This window comes from Nicotiana tomentosiformis, chromosome 3 (assembly GCF_000390325.3).
Source record: "Nicotiana tomentosiformis chromosome 3, ASM39032v3, whole genome shotgun sequence".
NCBI classification, from domain to species: domain Eukaryota; kingdom Viridiplantae; phylum Streptophyta; class Magnoliopsida; order Solanales; family Solanaceae; genus Nicotiana; species Nicotiana tomentosiformis.
Window position 1 is genome coordinate 126900256 of NC_090814.1, and position 25171 is coordinate 126925426.

General features: G+C 40.2%; 1 protein-coding gene across 1 annotated transcript; it reads right to left on the reverse strand.

Annotated features, from left to right (window-relative positions):
* On the reverse strand, positions 1-25084 carry LOC138908465 (uncharacterized). Its single transcript, XM_070199132.1, has 3 exons — positions 24884-25084; positions 24388-24778; positions 1-197 (listed from the first exon to the last, which is right to left on the reverse strand). Exons 1-3 carry the CDS (start codon positions 25082-25084, stop codon positions 1-3), a joined length of 789 nt encoding a protein of 262 aa, XP_070055233.1.
* Positions 25085-25171: the final 87 nt, after the last annotated feature.

The window sequence follows — 25171 nt, forward strand, 5'->3', positions numbered from 1 at the left end:
TTAGTCATATTGGGTTAATGGATTGTCAAACAAAATGAATACAAGCTCGTTCAATGCCAACACTTGTGATCCTGCATGCAATCCATTTCCACTATCAACAATCAGTATTACAAACAAATAGTAGTCAATGTCCATATGAGCCTTCTTTCCCATTTCCACTTCCCTAAGCAAGAAAGATACAACTAAAATGAAGAAACCTTCAAAAGATTGAGGCGTATAATATCTCACTTTGTTGAAAATACAATAAAACCACTCTAAATGAGATGCACATTTCGTGTGTCGCTACAAACCTTTGATATGCGTTCAAGAAAATCATTCGGGAAATAGTACGGATCTGAAGCTAATGTAAAAGGAAATATGAAGCTAACGTAGAAGGGTATGGATCTTCAATAATTCAAACAGAGATTTTATAGTATCTTAAGCAACGTTAGATTTTGCAATTTTAAGGGAGTACGGTGTAATCCTTCTCAAGAATATCACACGGATTTTTCCCTACTCCAGGTATGTTAAGGCTAAGACCTTCCTTCATTTTGGTATGATCTCGTAATTACATATGTTTGATAACGAGGTATAAAGAGAAGTTCATACTCCCGAATTTATGTATATTTTCCTAGTTTCTTAAGTAACAATATTCTCCTTATCGAGACTTCATATTTAATTGAGTATTGTCTTGTTCTAGTTAACAGAGAAGAGAGCATATATATGCAGTATTACAATATTTTCATTACCATCGAGCTATAATCGATGGGCAGGCCTCTATTGGGCAACCTCTGATAAGAAGGTAAGTTATATACCGAGCCTACTGTGGCCGAGCGCCTATGAGCGAGTCCAGTTGGCCGAGATACAGAGCCTAGTATGGCCAAGCGCCTATGAGCGAGCCTACGACAACAAAGCAGTTGCATATATATACCGAGCCTTATAGGGTCGGACAACTATTTTACTTACTATATTGAGAGAGTTGAGTCAGTATTAGCAGGTGAGCATATCTTCAGATTATCTTTGACTCCCAGTTACTTTCAGCTATTATTATTATCAGTTCAGTTTCAGCTTTCAGTTATATTATTGCCTTACATACTTGGTATGTTATTTCGTACTGACGTCTCTTTGTCACGACCCAAAATCCAACTAGTCGTGATGGCACCTAACCCAACCTACTAGGTAAGCCAACTTTCAATTATCCAATTCCAATAATAATCATTAAAGCAATTTAAGTGAATAAAAATCTTAATCTTATACATCCCCCAAGAACTAGTAGTACAAATCATGAGCTTCTAATAATAAAGTATACAAAGCGGAAATGAAATAATTACATAGTCTGTTTGAATAATACATAAATAGAGCTTTTATAAATCTAAGGCTACCATGAACAAGAGGCAGCTACAACAGGAATGCTTGTACATCTTCAAATCCCCCAACCATCAAGCACATCAACAATAACAGCCAACATCTGCACGCAATGTGCAGAAGTGTAGTATCAGTACAACCGACCCCATGTACTGAGTAAGTAACAAACCTAGCCTTAGGTTGAAAGTAGTGATGAGCTTCTACCAAGGTCGGGTCCAAAACCACTAGTCCACAACAGTCCATAACAACATAAAGCAAATAAAATCAGAAGTAACTCAGAGATAAAATGCTCAGCCAAATCATGTTTTCAAAAATAATAGTTCTTTCTTTCAAGTACATCAGTGAAAAATCCAAATAGTTTACCGAAATTTCCAAAAATATGAATAAGATTGAAAGCAATAATTTTTCCAAAATCCTTTCAATAATAAATGATATGTTACATTTTCTTTCCAGATAACCCGTGTTAAACACATGCATCACTATGCCCATCTATCAACATGTTAGAGAAATCATGAATAATGTGATACCGTACAGCATGAGGAAAACACATCTGTATGCATATATGTCATGTGTGCATGTCAGTGCAATGTATCTAAGAGATTGTACTCATGTTCTCACACTCTCAGAGTACTCAATCTCACTGTCTCGTATTCTCTCTCTCACTATGCTCAACACACTCAATCACTCAGCGCTATACAATATCTGCTGCGGCGTGCAGCCCGATCCCTATTTATAGTCGACTGCGCTCACTGGGGGTGTGTATAGACTCATGAGGGGCTCCTACAACCCAAGCGTTATAAGCACAGACAACTTACATGCTATAATATCATATCTGGATACGCACGGACAACTCACGTGTTGCACGGACAACTCACGTGTTGCACGGACAACTCACGTGCTGCACGGACAACTCACGTGCTATAATAATATCTGGATCCGCACGATCAACTCATGTGCAATAGTATAATATATGGATCCGCACAGCCAACTCACGTGCAATAGTATAATATATGGATCCGCACGACCAACTCACGTGCTGCACGACCAACTCACGTGCAATAGTATAATATATATAAAGCCAACATGGCCTGCTGCGGTATGCAGCCCGATCCCAAAACTATCTTCACAATCAGGCCCTCGGCCTCCCTCAGTCATCAATCTCTCCAGTCTCTCTCTCATGGGCTCACAATGTCATGAGAATAGCCCAAAATGATGATATGATATATCAATAAATAACAATAGAGACTGAGATATGATATGCAATGAAATGATTATGACTGAGTATGAATTTACAATTTAAAATAAATAATTCATAACAATATGACCTATGTGGGTCCCAATAATACTGGCACGTAGCCTCAACATGATTTTTTTAATATACTTTTTAGCTCAATTTTTTAACTCATAAAACTGCATGAAAAATGCCAAGATCATTTAACTACAAAATTCCACAGAAACAATTATGTCATAATTTCTATAGTGCATGCCCACACGCCCGTCACCTAGCATGTGCGTAACCTCCCAACATTTTACAAAATACATATATTCAGGGTTCATACCCTCAATTCCAAGATTAGAAGATTTACTTACCTCGAACAAGTCAAATCCAATGTCGAGCAAGCTAAGCAATACTCCAGAAATTCCATTCTGCGCGTATCAACTTCCAAACGGCTCGAATCTAGTCACAATTAATTTGATTCAGCTCACAAAAATTATAGGAATTAATTCCATATCAAAATACTAATACTTTTCAAAAATCCGAAATTACGCCCCAAAAATCACCCGTAGGGCCCATGGTTCAGAATCCGATAAAACTCACAAAATCCGAACCTTCATCTAACCACGAGTCCAACCATACCAAAATTACTCAAATCCAACCACAACTCGGCCTTCAAATCCTCAATTAAAATCTATAAAATTTTCTACTATTTTCAACCCAAAACACTAATTTGTTGATAAAAACAATAATAGATTCGTGTAATTTAACAAAAATCGAGTTAGAATCACTTGCCCCATTGTTTTCCTTGAAAAACTCCTGAAAATCGCCTCTTCCCGAGCTCAAATCCGTCAAAAACTGAAAATGGGACAAAGTCCCATTTTTAGAACTTAAACTCTCTGTCCAGACCTCTTTTCTTCGCGAACACGACAGGTCCCTCGCGTTCGCGAAGCACAACTCGACTGCCCACAAATTTAACCCTTCGCGAACGCGACCGTGGCTTCACGAACGCGAAGCTTTGCAAATCTTACCCTTCGCGAATGCGACCACGGCTTCATGAACGCAAAGCTTTACCAGCTCAGACCTTCACGAACGCGACCGCCACCTCGCGAACGCCTAGAACAAGGACCCGGGGGTCCCCAATAGCCTCACTCCTCTTCGCGAACGTGACACCTCTCACGCGTTCGCAATGCACACACAGACCATACCTTCGCATTCGCGTACTCCCCTTCGCGGACGGGAAGAAAAAAACCTAACACTCAGGAAACACTCAGCACGAATGCGAGGGCCCACTCGCGAACGCGAAAGAGAAAATTAGAAAAATGTAGCAGCAGATATCAGCAATCTCACCAAGGCCAAAAATGATCCGTTAACCATCCAAAACTCACCCGAGCCCCTCAGGACCTCAACCAAATATACCAACAAGTCCTTAAACATCATACAAACTTAGTAAAACCCTCAAATCACCTCAAATAATGCTAAAACCATGAATTACACATCAATTCAAGCCTAATGAACTTTGAACTTTCAAATTCTATATCTTGTGCCGAAATATATCAAATCAATCCGGAATGACTTCAAATTTTGCACACAAGTCATAAATGACATAAAGAAGCTATTCCAATTTCCAGAATAGGATTCCGACCTCGATATCAAAAAGTCAACCCCCGGTCAAACTTCCCAAAATTCAACTTTCGGCATTTCAAGCCTAATTCCACTGCGGACCTCCAAATAATTTTCCGGATACGCTCCTAAGTCCAAAATCACCATACGGAGCTATTGGAATCATCAGAATTAAATTCCGAGGTCGTTTACACATAAGTCAATATCTGGTCAACTATTTCAACTTTAGTTTTAAACCTTGGAACTAAGTGTTCCAATTCATTCCAAAACCTCACCGGACCCGAACCAATTGCCCCGACAAGTCACACAACAACTATAAAGTATAGTTTGAGAAGAAAATAGGGAACCGAGGTTATAATACTCAAAACAATCGACCAGGTCGTTACACCCTTTCTCTAGGGATGCTGCATTTCATGCGTGTAGGTTCAGATAGACAGACGGGTAGACATCCTCAGTAGGTGTTGCCTGAGTTCAGCTTTATCGGTAAGCTCCACGTCCTCCAGAGTTGCCGGGTTTAGAAGTTTTGTGTACATCTTGTGTATATTTTTATATAGGCTATGGATAGGTCGGGGCCCTGTTCCGATCTCAGTACATCCATCCGTAGAGGTTTGTAGACATTTCCTGTTAGTTAGTGCAGTATGTTGGGCTTGTAGGCCTTGTATGTATAATATGTTGGTTTGTCAGCTGTAGTAGCTATGACGGCCTTGTCGGCCCAGCCTTATATTGATGTTTAGCCAGTAGTAGTTTTCGTTCAGTTTTATATTTTGCTTCGCAAATCGTCTCGCAATATGTGGCCCCATGGCCAAAGAATGACATTATATGTTCAGAGTCCCTTAGTTGCAAGTTGATACGCAAGGATAGATGAGGCACCGGGTGCCGGTCTCGCCCCCCGGGTTCGGGGCGTAACACTTATTCATTCCCCAAGATCTGGTAGTACAAATCATGAACTTTTAAGAATAGAGTTTACAAAACTGGTATGAAATAAATACATCATCTGTTTGAAAAGTACATAAACAGAGTTTTATGTATCTAAGGCTACCATGAACAAGAGGCAGATACAACCGGAACGCAGGTACACCTTCAGATCCAGCTCCCGATGAACGCAGCAACATCAACAACCAACATCTGCACGCAAGGTGCAGAAGTGTAGTATGAGTACAACCGGCCCCATGTACTCAATAAGTAACAAACCTAACCTTAGGTTGCAAGTAGTGACGAGCTTGTGCCAAGGTCGGGTCCACCACCAATAACCAACAGCAGTTCATAACAATATAAAGCAAGTAATAAAGAAGTAACTCAGAGAAAAAATGCTCATCTTAATCATGATTTCTGAAAATAATTCTGCCTTTCCAGTGTGTTAGTAAAAATCCAAATTATTTACCAAAAATATAAGTAAGTTTGAAAATAGTAATGTTTCTCGAAAAACCTTTCAACAATGATAAGATGTTTTATTTTCTTTCTAGATAACCAGTGGAAAATGCATCGCTATGCCCATATGCCAATATGTATGAGAAGTCATGAATCACGTGATACTGTACAACATGATGAAATTGCATCTCTATGCCTGTATATCAAATGTGCATGTCAATGCGATACAACTCAGTGATAAAATCATATGCATACTCTTAGAGTATCATTTCACTCAGTCCTCCTAGTCACTCAGTCCTCACAGTCACTCAGTCCTCCCAATCGCTCGGCACTCGCACTTAGTAGGTACCTGCGCTCACTGGGGTTGTGTACAGACTTCGGAGGGGCTCCTTCAGCCCAAGCGCTATAATCTGCACGGACAACTCACGTGCTGCACGGACAACTCATGTGCTGCACAAACAACTCACGTGCTATAGTATCAATATTTGTATCCGTACGGACAACTCACGTGCTATAATAAAGCCTATTAGGCATGCTGCAGGCGGGCAGCCCCGATCCACATAATAATAAAGTATATAAAGCCAATATGGCATGCTGCGACGTGCAGCCCGATCTCATAATAATCCTCACAATCAGGCCATCGGCCTCACGTAGTCATCATTCTCTCCAGTCTCTCGGGCTCACAATGTCATGAAACTAGCCCAAAATGATGATATGATGAATCAACAAATAGCAACAGAGACTGAGATATGATATGTAATAAAATGAATATGACTGAGTATGAATTTTCAATTTAAAACAAATAATTCACAGTAGAATGCTGAATATATGTATTATATGAATTGTTGGGAGGTGACGCACATGTTAGGTGATGGGCGTGTGGGCGTGCACTATAGAAATTGTGACATAATTGTTTCTGTGGAATTTTGTAGTTAAATAATCTTGGCATTTTCCATGCGGTTTTATGAGTTAGAGAAATTAAGCTGAAAAGCATATTAAAAATCATGATTGAGGCTATGTGCCAGTACTATTGGGACCCACAGAGGTCATATTGCTGTGAATTATTTATTTTAAATTGAAAATTCATACTCAGTAATATTCATTTCATTGCATATCATAACTCAGTTTTATGACTCTATTTTGATGCATATAAATGTTTTGAGCCGATTGCCCTGTTTTACTGAAATGCTCAAGTGGCTTGAGAGGTTTATGACTGAGTGAGGCCCCGCCTGCATCATACTTTATTATTATACCACGTGAGTTGTCCGTGCAGCACGTGAGTTGTCCGTGCAGATTATAGCGCTTCGGCTGAAGGAGCCACTTCGGAGTCAGTACACACCCCCAGTGAGTGCAGGTAGCTACTAAGTGCGAGTGCCGAGTGACGAGTACTGAGTGACTAGGAGGCATGAGTGATTGTGAGGTATGTCAGAGTGGCAAGAGTGATTGTGAGGTAGGCCCGAGTGGCACGAGTGGCTGTGAGGTTTGCCCGAGGAGCTGTATATGAGTGATGTTCTGCCCGAGGGGCTGTTTATGATTTTATCACAGAATTGCATCGCATTGGCATGCACACATGACATACATGCATAGAGATGTATTTTTCCTCATGCTGTACAACATCACATCATTCATGATTTCTCACACATTTTTGACAGATGGGCATAGTGATGTATTTGTTTTATACGGGTTATCCGGAAGGAAAATGAAACATATTATTTATTATTGAGAAGATTTTTGGAGAAATTTATTGTTTTCAAACTATTCATATTATTGGCAACTTCGGCAAACGATTTGGGTTTTCACTGATGTATTTGAAAGAAAGAACTAAATTTTTTTTTTTTGAAATCATTACTTGGCTGAGTATTTTATCCCTGAGTTACTTATGGTATTATTTGCTTTATGTTATTATCGATTGTTATGGACTATTGGTTTTGGACCCGACCTTGGTGAAAGCTCGTCACTACTTTCAACCTACGACTAGGTTTGTTACTTACTCAGTACATGGGGTCGGTTGTACTGATATTGGCTGTTGTTGTTGCTGTGCTCGATGGTTGTGGGATGTGAAGAGGTACCTGCGTTGTTGTTGTAGCTGCCTCTTGTTCAGGGTAGCCTTAGATTTATAAATGCTCTGTTTATGTATTATTCAAACAGACTAAGTATTTATTTTATTTCCGCTTTGTATACTCTATTCTTAGAAGTTCATGATTTGTACTACCAGTTATTGGGGAGATGTATCGGTTTTAGATATTTTCTTTTAATTAATTTCATTAGAATTGGATAGTTGGAAATTGGCTTACCTAACGGGTTGGGTTAGGTGCCATCATGACTAGTGGGATTTTGGGTCGTGCCAAGGTGGTATCAGAGCTCTAGGTTCATAGGTTCTACAAGTCATGAGCAAGTGTCTAGTAGAGTCTTGCGGATCGGTATGATGGCGTCCATACTTATCTTCGAGAGGCTATAGGGCATTTAGAATATATACTTTCCATTTTTCTTTTTACAACCGATCCAAACTCAAATCACACAAATATAATCCACTAGTAGAAAAGAAAGCCTCCACACAACATCATAAGGATTACACATCTGTAAATTACCCCGCAGGTGATAACCCACCTGCTTAGCTTCAAACTGACAACTTTCTATAACCTTTCACAACCACAACTACTACGCCATCACTTAATCTTCCCGAGTCTGAACTCACAACAAGACATGAAAATCTACTTCGTTCCACAATTAAACAACATAAAAAAAATCTTTCAACACACTCATAACTCGAGACTATACGTCACGTCAAGACAGAAATCAAGCACCCAATAGTCCTTTTTACATCTCAAGCAAACTCTTCTCATCACATTCAATCAATCTGGGTAGCTACCAACTATGTCAACTAATGCACCGAACTCCTCAAGTACTGATCGGATGGAAGCGAAAGGGGAACAGGATGTGCGGTCTCCCTAGGAATCTCCTCAGGTGGTGGAGGAGCCGGTAATGGCTGAGTAGGGGTCTCTCCCTAGGCCTCCGATTGGGCCCCATCTACTGGGGGTACCCTGTTAGTCCTCTCACCTACTGTTGTATCTCTTCTCTGGTTAGCCGTAGTCTTCCTAGTCACCGTCACTTGTGCATGCAAATGCCAACGCGTAAGTTTAACTCAAATTTCCTATAACTCAGTTCTATAGCACGATTTAGGTTTAAAAGAAGGGTAACTAACTCCTAAATTCCTTGTAGTTCCCTGCTTACATAATGTGGTGCACAACACATCTATAAACAAGGCCCTACTAGACACGGCTTGTAGACTCTCTAGGATAGAAATGCTCTGATACCACCTTTGTCACGCCCCGAACCCGAGGGGCGAGACCGGCAACCGGTGCCTCATCTATCCTTGCATATCAACTTGCGACTAAGGGACTCTGAACATATAATGTCATTCTTTGGCCATGGGGCCATATATTGCGAGACAATTTGTGAAGCAAAATATAAAACTGAACAAAAACTACTACGGGCTAAACATCAATATAAGGCGGGGCCGATAAGGCCGTCATAGCTACTACAGCTGACAAACCAACATATTATACATACAAGGCCTACAAGCCCAACATACTGCACTAACTGACAGGAAATGTCTACAAGCCTCTACGGATAGATGTACTGAGATCGGAATAGGGCCCCGACCTATCCATAGCCTATATACATATATACACAAGATGTACACAAAACTTCTAAACCCGGCAACTCCGGAGGACGTGGAGCTTACCGATAAAGCTAAACTCGGGCAACACCTATTAAGGAGGTCTACCCGTCTGTCTATCTGAACCTGCACGCATGAAATGGAGCATCCCCAGAGAAAGGGACGTCAGTATGAAATATTGTACCGAGTATGCAAGGCAATAATATAACTGAAAGCTGAAACTGAACTGATAATAATAATAGCTGAAAGTAACTGGAAGTCAAAGATAATCTAAAGATATGCTCACTTGCTGATATTGACTCAACTCTCTCAATATAGTAAGTAAAATAGTTGTCCGGCCCTATAAGGCTCGATATATATATATAACTGCTCTGTCGCCGTAGGCTCGCTCATAGGTGCTCGGTCATACTAGGCTTTGTATCTCAGCCAACTGGGCTCGCTCATAGGCGCTCGGACACAGTATGCTCGGTATATAACTTACCATCTGATCAGAGGTTGCCCAATAGGGGCCTGTCCATCGATTATAGCTCGATGGTAATACAAATACTGTAATACTGCATATATATGCTCTCTGCTCTCTTGACTAGAACAAGACAATACTCAATTAAATATGAAGTCACGATAAGAAGAATATTGTAACTTACGAGACTAGGAAAATATACATAAATTCAGGAGTATGAATTTTTCTTTATGCCTCGTTATCAAACATATATAATTACGAGATCATGCCAAAATGAAGGAAGGACTTATCCTTAACATACCTGGAGTAAAAAAAATCCGTGTGATATTCTTGAGAAGGATTATACCGTACTCCCTTTAAATTGCAAAATCTCACGTTGCTTAAGATACTATAAAATCTCTGTTTGAATGATTGAAGATCCGTACCCTTCCACGTTAGCTTCAGATCCGTACTATTTCCCGAATTATTTTCTTGAATGTATATCAAAGGTTTGTAGCGACACACGAAATGTGCATCTCATTTAGAGTGGTTTTATTGTATTTTCAACAAAGTGAGATATTAGACGCCTCAATCTTTTGAAGGTTTCTTCATTTTAGTTGTATCTTTCTTGCTTAGGGAAGTGGAAATGGAAAAGAAGGCTCATATGGACATTGACTACTATTTGTTTGTAATACTGATTGTTGACAGTGGAAATGGATTGCATGCAGGATCACAAGTGTTGGCATTGAACGAGCCTGTCTTCATTTTGTTTGACAATCCATTAACCCAATATGACTAAGAGTCATATATTTTAAGTAGTGGCTTGCTGTCACGTGGGGGTGGAATTTTTTTAATCTTATCCCATAATTCATTAGTTAATTAGGTAATATTCCGTTACCCGATAATTAACAAATTACTCACATAATTAAGAATTATCTCAAATTACTTAAAGTACTACTCATTTTTAATACACTTTATACACCATTCTATCATGGTCATATGGTACCTTGTATGGCACTAGTCCATAAATACGGGGTATTATAGCTTGGACCGTATTTTATCCCAAATTGCCAAACTTTGACGAAACTCATTTTCTTCTATTTGCTTTCCTTCTCTCCTTCACGAATTTACTCATCACGTGTTTGAAATAGCATAATGCTTATAATCTCAAGAAAATCTCATCCCCGAATCTACGTCAATTAACTAAAGACGAAATTTTAACGTACGAAAAACGCGAGATGTAACAATAAGATTAAGATTTTTCTTTACTTAAATTGCTTTAATAATTATTATTGGAATTGGATAGTTGATAATTGGCTTACCTAGCGGGTAGGGTTAGGTGCCATCTCTGCAAGGTGGATTTTGGGTCATGACATCACCCAACCAAAATATGAACCTGAAAGTTCTTTCATCGAACAAGTAATTCAATATCCAACAGGAGCCATTGACTTAAAGTTTTTAAGATCAGGCTCAGCTAGTAAAACTTCTTCCAGTAGAAGAATGTCCTTTACCAGACCTTCTTCTTCCAAACCCCCGGAAGATAATGGAAGTAACAAAAGTAATGTAGAATTAATTGAAGAAATTAACACAAAACTCAAGGGGGTAGATTTAACAAAATTGTTCCACAAGTTATTTATCAAAATAGACCCTTTGTAGCTACCCCAAGAAGCCCAGCTACAGAGATAATTGATCAATTAACAGTAATCTGAGCCGATGATTTTGAAATAGATTGGAAAAGTCTGGATGCCCAGTGGTTACACCCCAACAATATTATTAATAGAAAATGGTACATAGATACGTATTCCTTAAAACAAAGATTATCTTTTAAAGACAAATGAATTAAATATTTAAAAAGAATCAAATGTGATATTGAATTCTTTAAATGGTTTGAAATAACAGGACCGATTCCAAATCAAAAGGAATCCCTTAAAATGTTAGTTAATAAATGGTATACCAAAAATAAGGGTATAATAGAATCCACTACTCCAACCTTAGAAGAAATTCTAATACCAGTTCAAAGTGAAGTAATCACAGCTTCCCCTTTCAAAAGATAAAGCGTTCACACTGAAAGTGGACCAACTAACAAAGATATTAATAAAATTATTTTGCAAAATAATTACACAAATAACCTATTACATGTGGTATCAAATCAACTAAATGATACCAATAAACTAGGGGTTCCCACAAGGTCCATAACAACCCATAAAATGAAAACACATCCAATAATAAAACTTCCAGAATATTCTAAAGAGAAGTTTTCTGAATTAAAAGAAAAATTTAACTTTACAGATAAGCTTCTGGAAAGAATTGAAGAACAGCTTAAAACAAAATTAACAATATGTAAAGAAGATACATCTTTCAACCATGCTAGCACTAATAAAAATAAAAAAACCATAGAACTTCATAATTTACAAAATAAATTAAGTTCTATTGAAAACGAATATAATGCTTTAAAGGCAAAAGAAGACTTCCCTGATAAAAGGAAAAGATTAGAAAATTTAATAAAAACTTCTAAAGAAATTTCCGAAGCAATTAATAAAATAAAAACGATCTCTACAATCAAAACTATTGACTCCGAACTCAATAGAATTACTAATGACCCAAGACATTCTAACAAAAAGAATTACTATGGTAGAGCATCATTCCCAGATGTTCAATTCGAAGAAGATATCTATTTAACTAGCGCCAGACATAACGGAAATGGAATTACAGAATAGAACATAGATAGTTTGGCAGAAAGTCAAATCTATAAAAAAAACCTTCATAAAATTGGAATTACATATGGGGATTTAATCAGTTTTATTAATGTAACATGCCTTGACTTATGTACAGACCTAAAACTTAAAAGTCTTATTAAAAAAGACATACTTCAATCCAAAACAGAGTTAGGCAATTTCTGCCAAGACTTTGGATTTAAAACAATTTCTGCTCCATCTAAAAGAGCAAAACAACATAAAAAAAACTTCTGAAAAATCCAAAAGACAGAATAAGCGTTAAGAAAAGAAAGAAGGAACCCCTAAAAAGAGAAGGTTCAAAAGGCGTTCTAAAAAAGAACACGGTGATAAATGTTGGTCATGTGGAAAGATATGGCATATAGCTAATGAATGTCGAGTCACCAACAAGAAAAAGAAAAAGGTTAACACCTTACAAATTGATGAAAATACTAAAGAAAAGTTATTCGTTATTCTTGAACAAAATGATAACAGCACATCGTCGTCATCATCAGATGAAAGCTATTATGACAGTGACGATGAATTAATCAATATGGCATATAGCTTAGACAGTAGCAGTAGCTCTAAAGAAGACAACTGTAGCTACACTGGTGCAATATGTGTGTGCGGCCAAATTCAATTAAAGTCCTTACTAACGACTCCAAAGAAGTCTTATTTGATATCATTAATCATATAGATGATGAAGATACTAAAAGAAAATATTTAACAAAATTAAAAATATCATCATTAATCAGAAAGGAAATCATAATAAAATAGAACCTTTTAATATGAAAGAGTTTATGAATAGATTTCCGGTCAAAGATGATAAACCCACTATTCAACATCTACAGATAGAATTAAAATTTGTAAAAGATAAAATAAAAGCGGTTAAGCTTAGGCTTGACAAAATAGAAATTCAAAATCTTACAAAAAAAATATTACAAGTAGCCAATAAGAAAGAAACAATTGGTAAATATTTCATAGAAGTTGATAATTCAAAAAATGATGACGATTCAGTTAGTGGTACAGCTGTGGCCAAAATTACAAAAGCAAAAGCCCAAAGCAAGTGGAGATAGAAATTGCATAATGGAAGGAATAATACCAACCAAGTACCTTGAAAAGAGTACTACAAAATTATATTTCGCCACAGGAGAAAAATTAAAGATAAATAATAAGTTATCAAAAGCCCACATATGTAATGATGGAATCTGCTTTATAAACGATTTTGTGGTAACCAGGGATATAAACGAAGAAATTATCCTAGTAATACTATTTATAACCCAAATTAAATCATATCATTATAACTTGGATGCAATTTGCACCACAATATTAGGAAAGAAAATAAAATCCCCTTATCTAAATTCCATCTCCAAAGAGGAAAGTGACTTCCTTAAATCAAAAACTATTTTTAAATTAAACCTGCTTTCAAATCAGGTAAATTATTTAAAAATTATATAAAAGTTCACAAAATTGAATAAACTTTAAAAACCACGGGAATGGAGGAAAAGATTAAAAAATTTCAAGAAAAACTCGAACTTGAAGTTTGTTCAGAATTACCCAATGCCTTCTGAGAAAGGAAAAAGCATGTAGTTGAACTTTCTTAAATAAATGAATTTACAGAACATGACATACCCACTAAGGCTAGGCCTATTCAAATGAATCATGAACTTATGAAAGTTTCAAAAAAAATTAATTAATGATCTCCTTAAAAAGAAGATTATAAGACCGTCAAAATCACCATGGAGTTGTGCAGCTTTCTACGTTAACAATAGCGCAGAAAAAGAAAGAGGAGCTCCTAGACTTGTTATTAATTATAAACCGTTAAACAAAGTCCTACAATGGATTAGGTACCCAATACCTAATAAAAGAGATTTGTTAAAAAGAACTTACAAAGCTAATATCTATAGCAAATTTGACATGAAGTCAAGTTTCTAGCAAATTCAAATTAGCAAAAAAGATAAATACAAAACTGCTTTCAATGTCCCCTTTGGACAATATGAGTGAAATATTATGCCTTTCGGGTTAAAGAATGCCCCATCAGAATTCCAAAATATTATGAATAATATATTCAACCCGTATAGTAATATGTCGATAGTTTATATTGATGATGTTCTAATATTCTCAGAGGATATAGATTCTCATTTTAAACACTTAAATACATTCTTTAAGATTGTAAAACATAATAGTTTAGTAGTAAGTTCTAAGAAAATTAAGTTGTTCCAGACAACTATCAGATTCTTAGGATACGACCTATACCAAGGAACCTACAAACCAATCTATAGAGCCACTGAGATCTAATCCAAGTTCCCCGATGAAATAACAGACAAAACCCAATTACAAAGGTTCTTAGGAAGACTTAACTACGTTGCAGACTTCATCCCTAACATTAGGAAAATCTGCGAACCACTATATAAGTGTCTTAGGAAAAACCCAGTTCCATGGAGTATAGAACAAAATGTAATGACCCAACCGGTCATTTTGACTTTTAGAACCCCGTTCCCCTAAATAGAATTCCCCGTATATACTCTTATTAATTTATGACTTGCGGGGGTAGTTGGTTCAGAATTTTGAAAGTAATCGGGTTGAAATCGGAATAATTGGTTCCTTAGTTTGGCTTTAAAAGGCCAAGTTTGACTTCGGTCAATATTTTTAGAAAACGACCCCGGAATCAAGATTTGACGGTTCCAATAGGTTCATATGATGATTTCGGACTTGGGCGTATGTTCAAATCGGGTTTTAGATAACTCGGGAGCGATTTAGCACTTAATAGTGAAAATCAACTATTTTAAAGTTTAAAGTTCTTTAAATTTGGTTTGGAATAGGTTTTGGAGTAATCGAGGTCCGTTTGAAATTCCGAGTTTGGGAATAGTTCCGTATAGTGATTTAAGACTTGCACGCAAAATTTGGTATCATTCCGAGTAGTATAAGTATATTTTGGCGCGCTCAGAGTAAGTTTGAAGAATTTGAAATTTTTAAGTTGAATCAATTTGGTTTGGGGTATGATTCTTAGGTTTGATGTTGTTTTACACATTCCGAGAGTTCGAGCGAGTCTGTTTTATGATTTTAAACCTGTTGGTATATTCGGGCGGGGCTCCGGGGGACCCGAGTGTTAACCGGATGAGGCTCGAACCAATTTTGGAATTTTAAAGAAGAGCTGAAGCTTCCAGCTTCTAGTATGATCGCACCTTGAGTTAAATACATAGATTATGGGTAGATTATAACCGGTAAATCTTAGAAATCAAGGGTTTAGATGAAAAACCTAGATTCATATAAAAATGAGATTTTAACCACGAAAATGGTTATGGAATAGAATAGAAATTATATATTTGAGTTCTTGAGATTATAGGTAACGTTTTCATCCGAAAATTTTTGGAATCCGGGCACGTGGGCGCGGTGTAAATTTTAGGAATTTTACCATTTTGGATAGGATAATTTATTTAATAGATGAATTTTGAATTATTGAACATGTATTAATTATTTTATATAACTTTTGATAGTTTCGGAATTTTCGGCACCGAATTGAAGTTTTTACGCGACATTTTGATCGGAAAGTGGACTTTGAGACAAGGTAAATCCCTTGTCTAATCTTGTAAGGTAAAATTTACCCCATAGGTGATTAAATTGATAATTGTTGTTAATTGTGGTAGCTACGTACGCACGAGGTGACGAGAGTCCGTACGTAGCTACTATCTATGCTAAAGTCCGGGTAGTTTAGGATTCAAAGCATGAACTATATGTGTAAATTATATCCTTTATTTAATTAATTAATTGATATATATTGTGAATTGTTAGGGAAAGATAGCAAAAGATGAAAATCTTATATACTTAATTTTCTGCTTAAATTAATTTATTTGTTAAAAGAAATTATTCATCCTCTCGAATTAATCTATAATAAATATACTCTCCTTTCGGAGGTACATAAGAAAATGTCTTCCTTTCTTGTGGAGCAGGCCGAATGCCTCGGCAGTATAAATGCATCTATGGATCGCGCCGTATGTCCCTCGGCAGTGTACACGACACTCTGGATCGGGCCGTGTGACCTCGGAAGAAATCGTGCCTAATAATAATTAGTATTATTATACGATACCTTTTATTTTAATTGCAGTTTGTGAATTTAATTAATAGATTGGAAATTGTTGTATTTGAAGGAATTTAATTATTTCTGCTGGTTAAATAAAATTATTGTTGACTCTGTGAATCATGTTGATTTAGATATTCTAGTTTTACTTTCATTATTATTATTGACCCTTAGTGAGTGTCAAAGTCGGCCATATCGTCTCTACCTCTTCGAGATTAGGCTTGATACTTATTGGGTACACGTTGTTTACGTACTCATGCTACACTTGCTGCACTTTTGTGCAGGACCTGAGAGAAGTGCTATTGTTGGACCTATCGGCGCGCACCCTCGATATCCAGAGGCTTAGTAGTGAGCTGCCCTTCTGAGCCATTGTGCAGCAACTAGTGCCTCTTCCTGAATTTTTATTCTGTCTATTTAATTCCAGACAACAATGACCTATAGGTGAAATTGGGTCGTGACAACATGGTATCAGAGCACTAGGTTCACGTAGGTCTCACAAGTTATGAGCAAACCTAATAGAGTCTTGCAGATCGGTACGGAGACGTCTGTACTTATCTTCGAGAGGCTATAGGGTGTTAGGAAACTACCTTTCTTTATCTTCCATCATGCAACTGATGTAGTACTAAATATCTTTCTCTTATTCTCTCACAGATGGTGAGAACGCGCTCTAATGAGGTTCCAAACCAGGGAAGAGCTACTCCCCCAGTTGCCAGAGGCCGAGGGAGGGCTCCAACCCATGGTAGGGGACGAGGACATCCCAGGATTGTTCCAGTTATGCCGCTAGTGGGTCCAGCAGAGAATCCCACTATTGAGGAACAGGGTGAGGTGCCTGTGGCAAAGCCAGCTACGGTGGATTTCACATCTGCACCGGGATTTCAGGATGTCATGGGTCGTATGCTGCAATTCATGGACACTATGACTAAGGCCGGTTTATTTCCGGCAGACCCAGCCACATCTCAGGCAGGCGCGAGAGCACAGACTCCGACCGCACAGGCTCCTGGACAGGCAACTGTTGTATATCAAACCCAGGGTGCACTACCCATGGGTGGAGCCCAGTCAGTGGCAGCAGCTACACCTGAGCCCAGGCCAACTGCAGTCGTTTATCCGCAGAAACTATTGGACAGATGGACTAGACTCCTGTCTTTGGGGGTGAGCGACATGAGGATCCCCAGGATTTCATTGATCGGTGCAAGGATAGACTGTACAACATGAGGATATTGGAGTCTCATGGGGTTGACTTTGCTACTTTTCAACTAGAAGGCAGAACCCGTAGATGGTGGAAGTCTTATCTTCTTGGCAGACCAGCAGATTCTCCTCCCATGACTTGGGACAGGTTCACCTGTATTTTCCTGGACAGGTATATTCCACCCTCCCAGAGGGAAGAGTTGCAGTTTCAGTTTGAGTAGCTCCAGCAGGGTCAGATGTCAGTGATCGATTGTGAGGTGAGGTTCTCTGAGTTATCTCGCCATGCACTTATGATACTCCCTAATGAGGCGGAGAGAGTGCGGAGGTTTGTTGCGGGTTTATATACTAGCATTCAGGCCTGTCACGACCCAAACTAACACCTGTCGTGATGGCGCCTATCGTGGAACTAGGCAAGCCGACTCATTTCCAAAACAAACCGATATTTTCATTTCAAAGATAATTTCAATGTTATTTAGCATAAAAACCTTCGTAAATGAGTTCAAATCAAAATAAAAGTGCGGAAAAGAAAAGCCCGACATCGGGGTGTCACTAGTCATGAGCATCTACTACCATTTGTCTGATAATATCAAGACTAACATAGTCTAGAAAATTGCTAAATACAACTAAAGGAAGATAAGAGGGAGAAGAGCAGGGGCTGCGATCGCCAAGCAGCTACCTTGCTATCCCCGAGAAAATCTACAACTAGAATAATCAACAACCGCTACCGTGCCCAGCTACTGCTGGATCTGCACACAAGATGCAGGGAGTAACGTGAGTACGTCAACTCAGTAAGTAAAAATAATAAATAAAGACTGAGCAGTAGTGATAAGCAATAAAGCATATCAAGTTCAAATCACAAAAAATTCAGTAAAGTACAGCATGCTTTAAAAATTAGTGTGTGAATCAAATCATCTCGTTTAAACCTGGTTCCAGTAAAAATCATGTAAAGATATTTTTCAACAGTTTTTCAAACATAGGCTCAATGCAAAGGTAAGAAAAAATGATGAAATCATAAACAGCCCCTCGGGCAAAATATCACTCATATACAGCCCATCGGGCATACCTCACAATCACTCCTGCCACTCGGGCATACCTCACAATCACTCTTGCCACTCGGGCATACCTCACAATCACTCATGCCTCTCAGTCACTCAGCACTCGGCACTCGCACTCAATAGGTAGCTGCGCTCACTAGGGGTGTGTACAGACTCCGGAGGGGCTCCTTCAGCCCAAGCGCTATATCAAGCCAAATCATGGCATAAATCACTCAGGCCCTCGGCCTATATCGAACATGTTGTGGCATGCAGCCCGATCCCATAAATATCCTCACAAATCATGCCCTCGGCCTCACTCAGTCATAAACCTCTCAAGCCACTCGGGCATTTCAGTAAAAACAGGGCATTCAGCCCAAAACAACATTTATATGCATCAAAATAGAGTCATAAAACTGGGTTATGCAGTAAACAAGTATAACCATGACTGAGTATAGATTTTCAATCGAAAACAGTTAGAGGATAGTATGAAAAGGCCCATAAGGGTCCAAACAGCACTGGCACAAGGCCCAAAACATGGCATTCAGCCCAATTTACAGAAACTCTTTCTAAAACAAATAAGTATCATATAGTTTCAACAAAATATGCAACTTCACTGTTGCTACGGCAGTGCACGCCCACATGCCCGTCATTTAGCATGTGTGTCACTTCAAAATCATAAAATGATACGAAATCCGGGGTTTCATACCCTCAGGACTAGATTTACAATCGTTACTTACCTCAAACTGGTCAAATCTCTACCCTGCAATGATCTTGCCTCTCGACTCGGCCTCCAAATGCTCTGAATCTATTCACAATCATTACAATACCATCAATATACGCTAATGGAATGAATTCCACAAGAAAAACTATCAAATTAGCCCAAAATCCAAAATTGGCTCAACCTGGCCCCCGAGCCCATGTCTCAAAATCCAACAAAATTTGCAAAACTAGGAAGCTCATCCACTCACGAGTCCATACATATGAAATTTAACAAAATCCGACGCCATTTGGCCCCTCAATTCCTTAAATTAAACTCTCCAAAATCCCAAGCCATAATCCCCTCATTTTCACAAATTACATGATTAAACAACGGGAAATCACCATATATACAAGTATTAGGGCTCAAGCAACTTACCTCACTGATAGCCCTTGAATCACCCTTCAAAATCACTCCAAAAGCTCCAAAACCCGACTTGAAAATGGTGGAAATAAACCAAATTCGCGAAGGGTTCTATTTATGGTTTCTGCCTAGGTTTTTCGCCCCTGCGGACAAATTTCATGCTTCTGCGCAACCGCACCTGCGGAAAATCCATCGCAGGTGCAGAACTCACTTAGGAGCCCAGGTTCCACATCTGCGGCCCAAAATCCCGCACCTGCGCGTTTCCTCCGCTTCTGCGAAGCCTGCCCAGTGTCCCCCTTTTCGCATCTGCGCCCTAGGCTTCGCACCTGCAGGCTCGCAGATGCGACCTCCAACTCGCACCTGCGCATCCTGCCTAGCCCAGCACTACCCGCTCCTGCGGACTTCCCAGGCGCACCAACGGCCTCGCAGCTGCGACTCTTCCTCCCGCAGGTTCGGAAATAGCAGAAGCAGCAGCTTCAGCTGCATTTTCCAACTTCGACAAATCCGTTAACCACACGGAATCACCCCGAGGCCCTCGGGACCTCAACCAAAAATACCAACAAGTCATATATCAACATACAAACTTAGTCGAACCTTCGAATCACTCAAAACAACATCCAAACACCAAATTACCCTCGGATTCAAGCCTAAGAACTTCTAAATTTCTAAATTCGGCAACCGATGCCGAAACCAACCAAACCACATCCGAATGACCTCAAATTTTGCACACACGTCACAAATGACACTACGAACCTACTCCAACTTCCAAAATTCCATTCCGACCCAGATATCAAATTTTCCAATGGCGACCGAAATCGCCAAATTTTTAACTTTTGCCAATTCAAGCCTAATTCCACTCCGGACCTCCAAATCACATTCCGGACACGTTCCTGAGTCCAAAATCACCTAACAAAGCTACCGAAACCATCATAATTCAAATCCGAGATCGTTTACACATAGGTAAATATCCAGTTGACTTTTTTCAACTTAAGCTTCTACTTTAGAGACTAAGTGTCTCATTCCACTTCGAAACCACTCCGGACCCGAACCAACTTACCCGGTATATCATAATATAGCTTAAGAGCATAAAGGAAACAGAAATGGGGCTATAACTCCTGAAACGACTGGCCGGGTCGTTACATTCTCCCCCTCTTAAATAACCGTTCATCCTCGATCGGATTAAGAAACATACCTGGAGTCTCGAATAGGCGTGGATATCTGCTCCGCATCTCCCGCTCGGTCTCCCAGGTGGACTCCTCTACAGGCTGACCTCTCTACTGCACCTTCACTGAAGCTATATCCTTTGACCTCAACCTTCGAACCTGCCGATCCAAAATAGCCACCAGCTCCACATCATAAGTCATATCACCCTCCAACTGAACCGTGTTGAAATCCAAAACATGGGATGGATCTCCAATATACTTCCGGAGCATGGAAACATGAAACACTGGGTGCACACTCGAAAAGTTGGGTGGCAAGGCAAGCTTATAAGCCACCTCCCTTATCCTCTGAAGCACCTCAAAAGGCCCAATAAACCGGGGGCTCAACTTGCCCCTCTTCCCAAACCTCATAACACCCTTCATGGGTGATACCTTCAGCAAAACCTTCTCCCTAACCATGAAAGATACATCATGGACCTTCCTATTCGCAGAACTGTTCTGCCTAAACTGCGTCATGCGAAGCCGCTCCTGAGTAAATTTAACCTTATCTAATGCATCATGGACCAAGTCTGTACCCAAGAGCCTAGCCTCACCCGGCTTAAACCATCCAACTGGAGATCTACACCTCCTCCCATATAAATCCTCGTACGGAGCCATCTGAATACTCGACTGATAACTATTTTTATATGCAAACTCCATGAGTGGCAGAAACTGGTCCCATGAACCCCCAATGTCAATGACACAAGCACGCAACATGTCCTCCAATATCTGAATAGTGCGCTCGGAATGCCCGTCTGTCTGAGGGTGAAAAGTTGTGCTCAACTCAACCTGAGTACCTAACTCTCGCTGAACTGCCCTCCAAAACTGCGATGTAAACTGAGTGCCCCTATCAGAAATGATGAAAACTGGGACACCATGCAGGCGAACAATCTCTTGGATGTAAATCTCAGCCAACCGCTCTGAATCGTAAGTTGTACCAACTGGAATGAAGTGCACGGACTTGGTTAGCCGATCCACAATCACCCAAATAGCATTGAACTTCCTCGAAGTCCGTGGGAGCCTAACTTCGAAGTCCATGGTGATCCTCTCTCACTTCCACTCTGGGATTTCTAATCTCTGAAGTAAACTACTCGGTCTCTGATGTTCATACTTAACTTGCTGACAATTGAGACACCGAGCCACAAACCCAACTATATCCTTCTTCATCTGCCTCCACCAATAGTGCTGCCTCAAATCCTGGTACATCTTCGCGGCACCCGGATGGATCGAATACCGCGAGTTGTGGGCCTCCTCAAGAATCAACTCTCGAAGCCCATCTATATTAGGCACACATATCCAGCCCTGCATCCTCAACACGTCGTCATCACCAGTAGTCACATCCCTAGCATCACCTCTCTGAACCATGTCCTGAAGAACGAGCAAGTGGGGGTCATCATATTGACGCTCCCTGATATGGTCAAAAAGAGAAGACCTGGAGACCACGCAAGCCAACACCTGACTCGGCTCCGAAATATCCAATCTCACAAGATGGCCCACTAAGGCCTGAACATCCAATGCCAAAGGTCTCTCTGTTGCCGGAAGATATGCTAAACTCCCCAAACTCTCCGTCCGGCGACTCAAAGCATCGGCCACCACATTGGCCTTCCCCGGATGGTACAAAATAGTGATATCATAGTCCTTAAGAAGCTCCAACCATCTCCGTTGACGCAAATTAAGATCCTTCTGCTTGAATAGATGTTGCAGACTCCGGTGATCAGTATAGATCTCACAATGAACCCCAAACGAATAATGATGCCAAATCTTCAAGGCGTGAACAATGGCTGCTAACTCAATATCATGGACAGGATAATTCTTCTCATGGGTCTTCAACTAGCGTGAGGCATAGGCAATCACCTTACCCTCCTGCATCAAAACACAACCAATGCCTATCCTGAGGCATAACAATACACGGTGTAAAAACCCGAAGTTGATGGCATAACTAACACTGGAGTTGTGGTCAAAGCAGTCTTGAACTTCTGAAAGCTCTCCTCACATTCATCTGACCACCTGAATAGAGCACCTTTTTGGGTCAATTTGGTCAAGGACGATGCAATAGATGAAAATCCCTCCATAAAGCGACGGTAATAACCCGCCAAACCAAGGAAGCTCCTAATCTCCGTGGCTGAGGACGGTCTAGGCCAACTCTGCACTGCCTTTATCTTCTTTGGATCCACCTGAATACCCTCACTGGACACCACGTGTCCCAAGAATGCTACTGAACTGAGCCAAAAAACACATTTGGAGAACTTTGCATAAAGCTTCTCCTCCCTCAATATCTGTAATACAATCCTCAAATGCTGAGCGTGCTCCTCCTGGCTATGAGAGTACACCAGGATGTCATCAATGAATACAACAACGAATGAGTCCAAATAGGGCTGGAATACACTGTTCATCAAATGTATGAATGTTGTTGGGGCATTGGTCAGCCCAAAAGACATCACTAAGAACTCATAATGGCCATATCGGGTCCTGAAAGATGTCTTAGAAATATTTGAATCCCGAATCTTCAGCTGGTGATAACCGGACTTCAAATCAATCTTAGAGAACACCCTCGCTCCCTGAAGCTGGTCAAATAAATCATCAATACGAGGCAAATGATACTTGTTCTTGACTGTGACCTTGTTCAACTGCATGTAATCAATGCACATCCTCATGGAATCATCCTTCTTCTTCACAAATAGAACCGGTGCATCCCAAGGGGACACACTAGGCCGAATAAACCCCTTATCAAGGAGTTCCTGAAGCTGTTCTTTCAATTCCTTCAACTCCGCTGGTGCCATATGATACGGTGGAATAGAAATAGGTTGAGTGCCTGACACCAAGTCAATACCGAAGTCAATATCTCTGTCAGGCGACATGCCCCGCAGGTCTGCAAGAAACACATCCGGAAAATCATGTACCACCGGAACATAATCAATGACAGGAGTCTCTGCACTAACATCCCTCACAAAAGCCAAATAAGATAGGCAACCCTACTCAACCATACGATGAGCCTTCAAATATGAAATCACCCTACTTGGTACATAATCTACAGAACCGCTCCACTCAACCCTCGGATATCCCGGCATAGCCAACGTCACCTTCTTAGCATGACAATCTAGAATAGCATGACATGGAGATAACCAATCCATACCCAATATCACATCAAAGTCAACCATACTGAGCAGCAAAAGGTCCACTTGGGTCTCCAGACCCCCAATAGTTACCACACATGACCGATATACGCGATCCATAACAATAGTATCGCCCACAGGAGTAGATACATGAACAGATGAAACTAAAGACTCACGAGGCATATCCAAAAAATGGGCAAAATACGAGAAAACATATGAATACGTAGAACTAGGGTCGAATAATACTGAGGCATCTCTGTGACAAACTGAGACAATACCTGTAACCACAGCATCTGAAGCAATAGCATCTGGTCTACCAGGGAGGGCATAGAAACAGGCGTGGCTACCCCCTGATCTGTATCTCCCTCTAGGGCGACCCCTAGTTGACGGACCTCCACCCCAAACTGGCTGGGCGGGTAGTGAAGTAACTAGTGCTGAAGTCGAAGGCTGACTCCTCTGCTGAGATAGACCTCTAAGACGACGAGGACACTGCCTCCATATATGCCCAAACTCCCCACACTCAAAACAACTCCCTGGTGCTGGTGGCGGGAACTGAAGGGAGCCCCGAGTACCGGGATAACCAGTAGAAGAACCTGGCATAGAGAAGCCCTGAACTGGTGGAGCACGGGATGAACTCTGAGCTGGAAGGGCCCTAAGTGATGAGTGGCCCTGATGAGAACTATGAGAATCATGGTCAGATGATGCACCAGAGTGAAATGGCTGAGCTGACTGAGCTTGTCTGAAATGACGACCTCTACCGTGCTAAAACTGAACCCTAAAAGGAGCACCGCAGAATCCACCCTGTCCACGAGGCCTCTTGGCCTCCCTCTCAACCCTCTCCTGACCGCGAACCATCTCAATCTGTCGAGCAATGTCGACAACCTCATTAAAGGTAGAACTAGACACCCTCTTTCTGTTCATAAGCAATTGTAGCCGAAAAGTGAGACCATCAATAAACCTCATGATCCTCTCCATGTCCGCGGGAACCAACCATATCGCATGATGGGCCAAGTAGGAGAACCGCATCTCATACTGTGTCACAGACATATCACCCTGGCGAAG

Excerpts from the sequence above, each read along its gene's own strand:
- LOC138908465 (XM_070199132.1), bottom strand. The coding sequence starts at position 25,084 with ATGGAGAGGATCATGAGGTTTATTGATGGTCTCACTTTTCGGCTACAA. Across the intron at positions 24,779-24,883 it reads TCTGCGGTGCTCCTTTTAGG|GGCCACTCATCACTTAGGGC; the intron begins GTTCAGTTTTAG and ends AGTTCTCATCAG. Across the intron at positions 198-24,387 it reads TTCAGATGCTGTGGTTACAG|GTTTCTTCATTTTAGTTGTA; the intron begins GTATTGTCTCAG and ends AATCTTTTGAAG.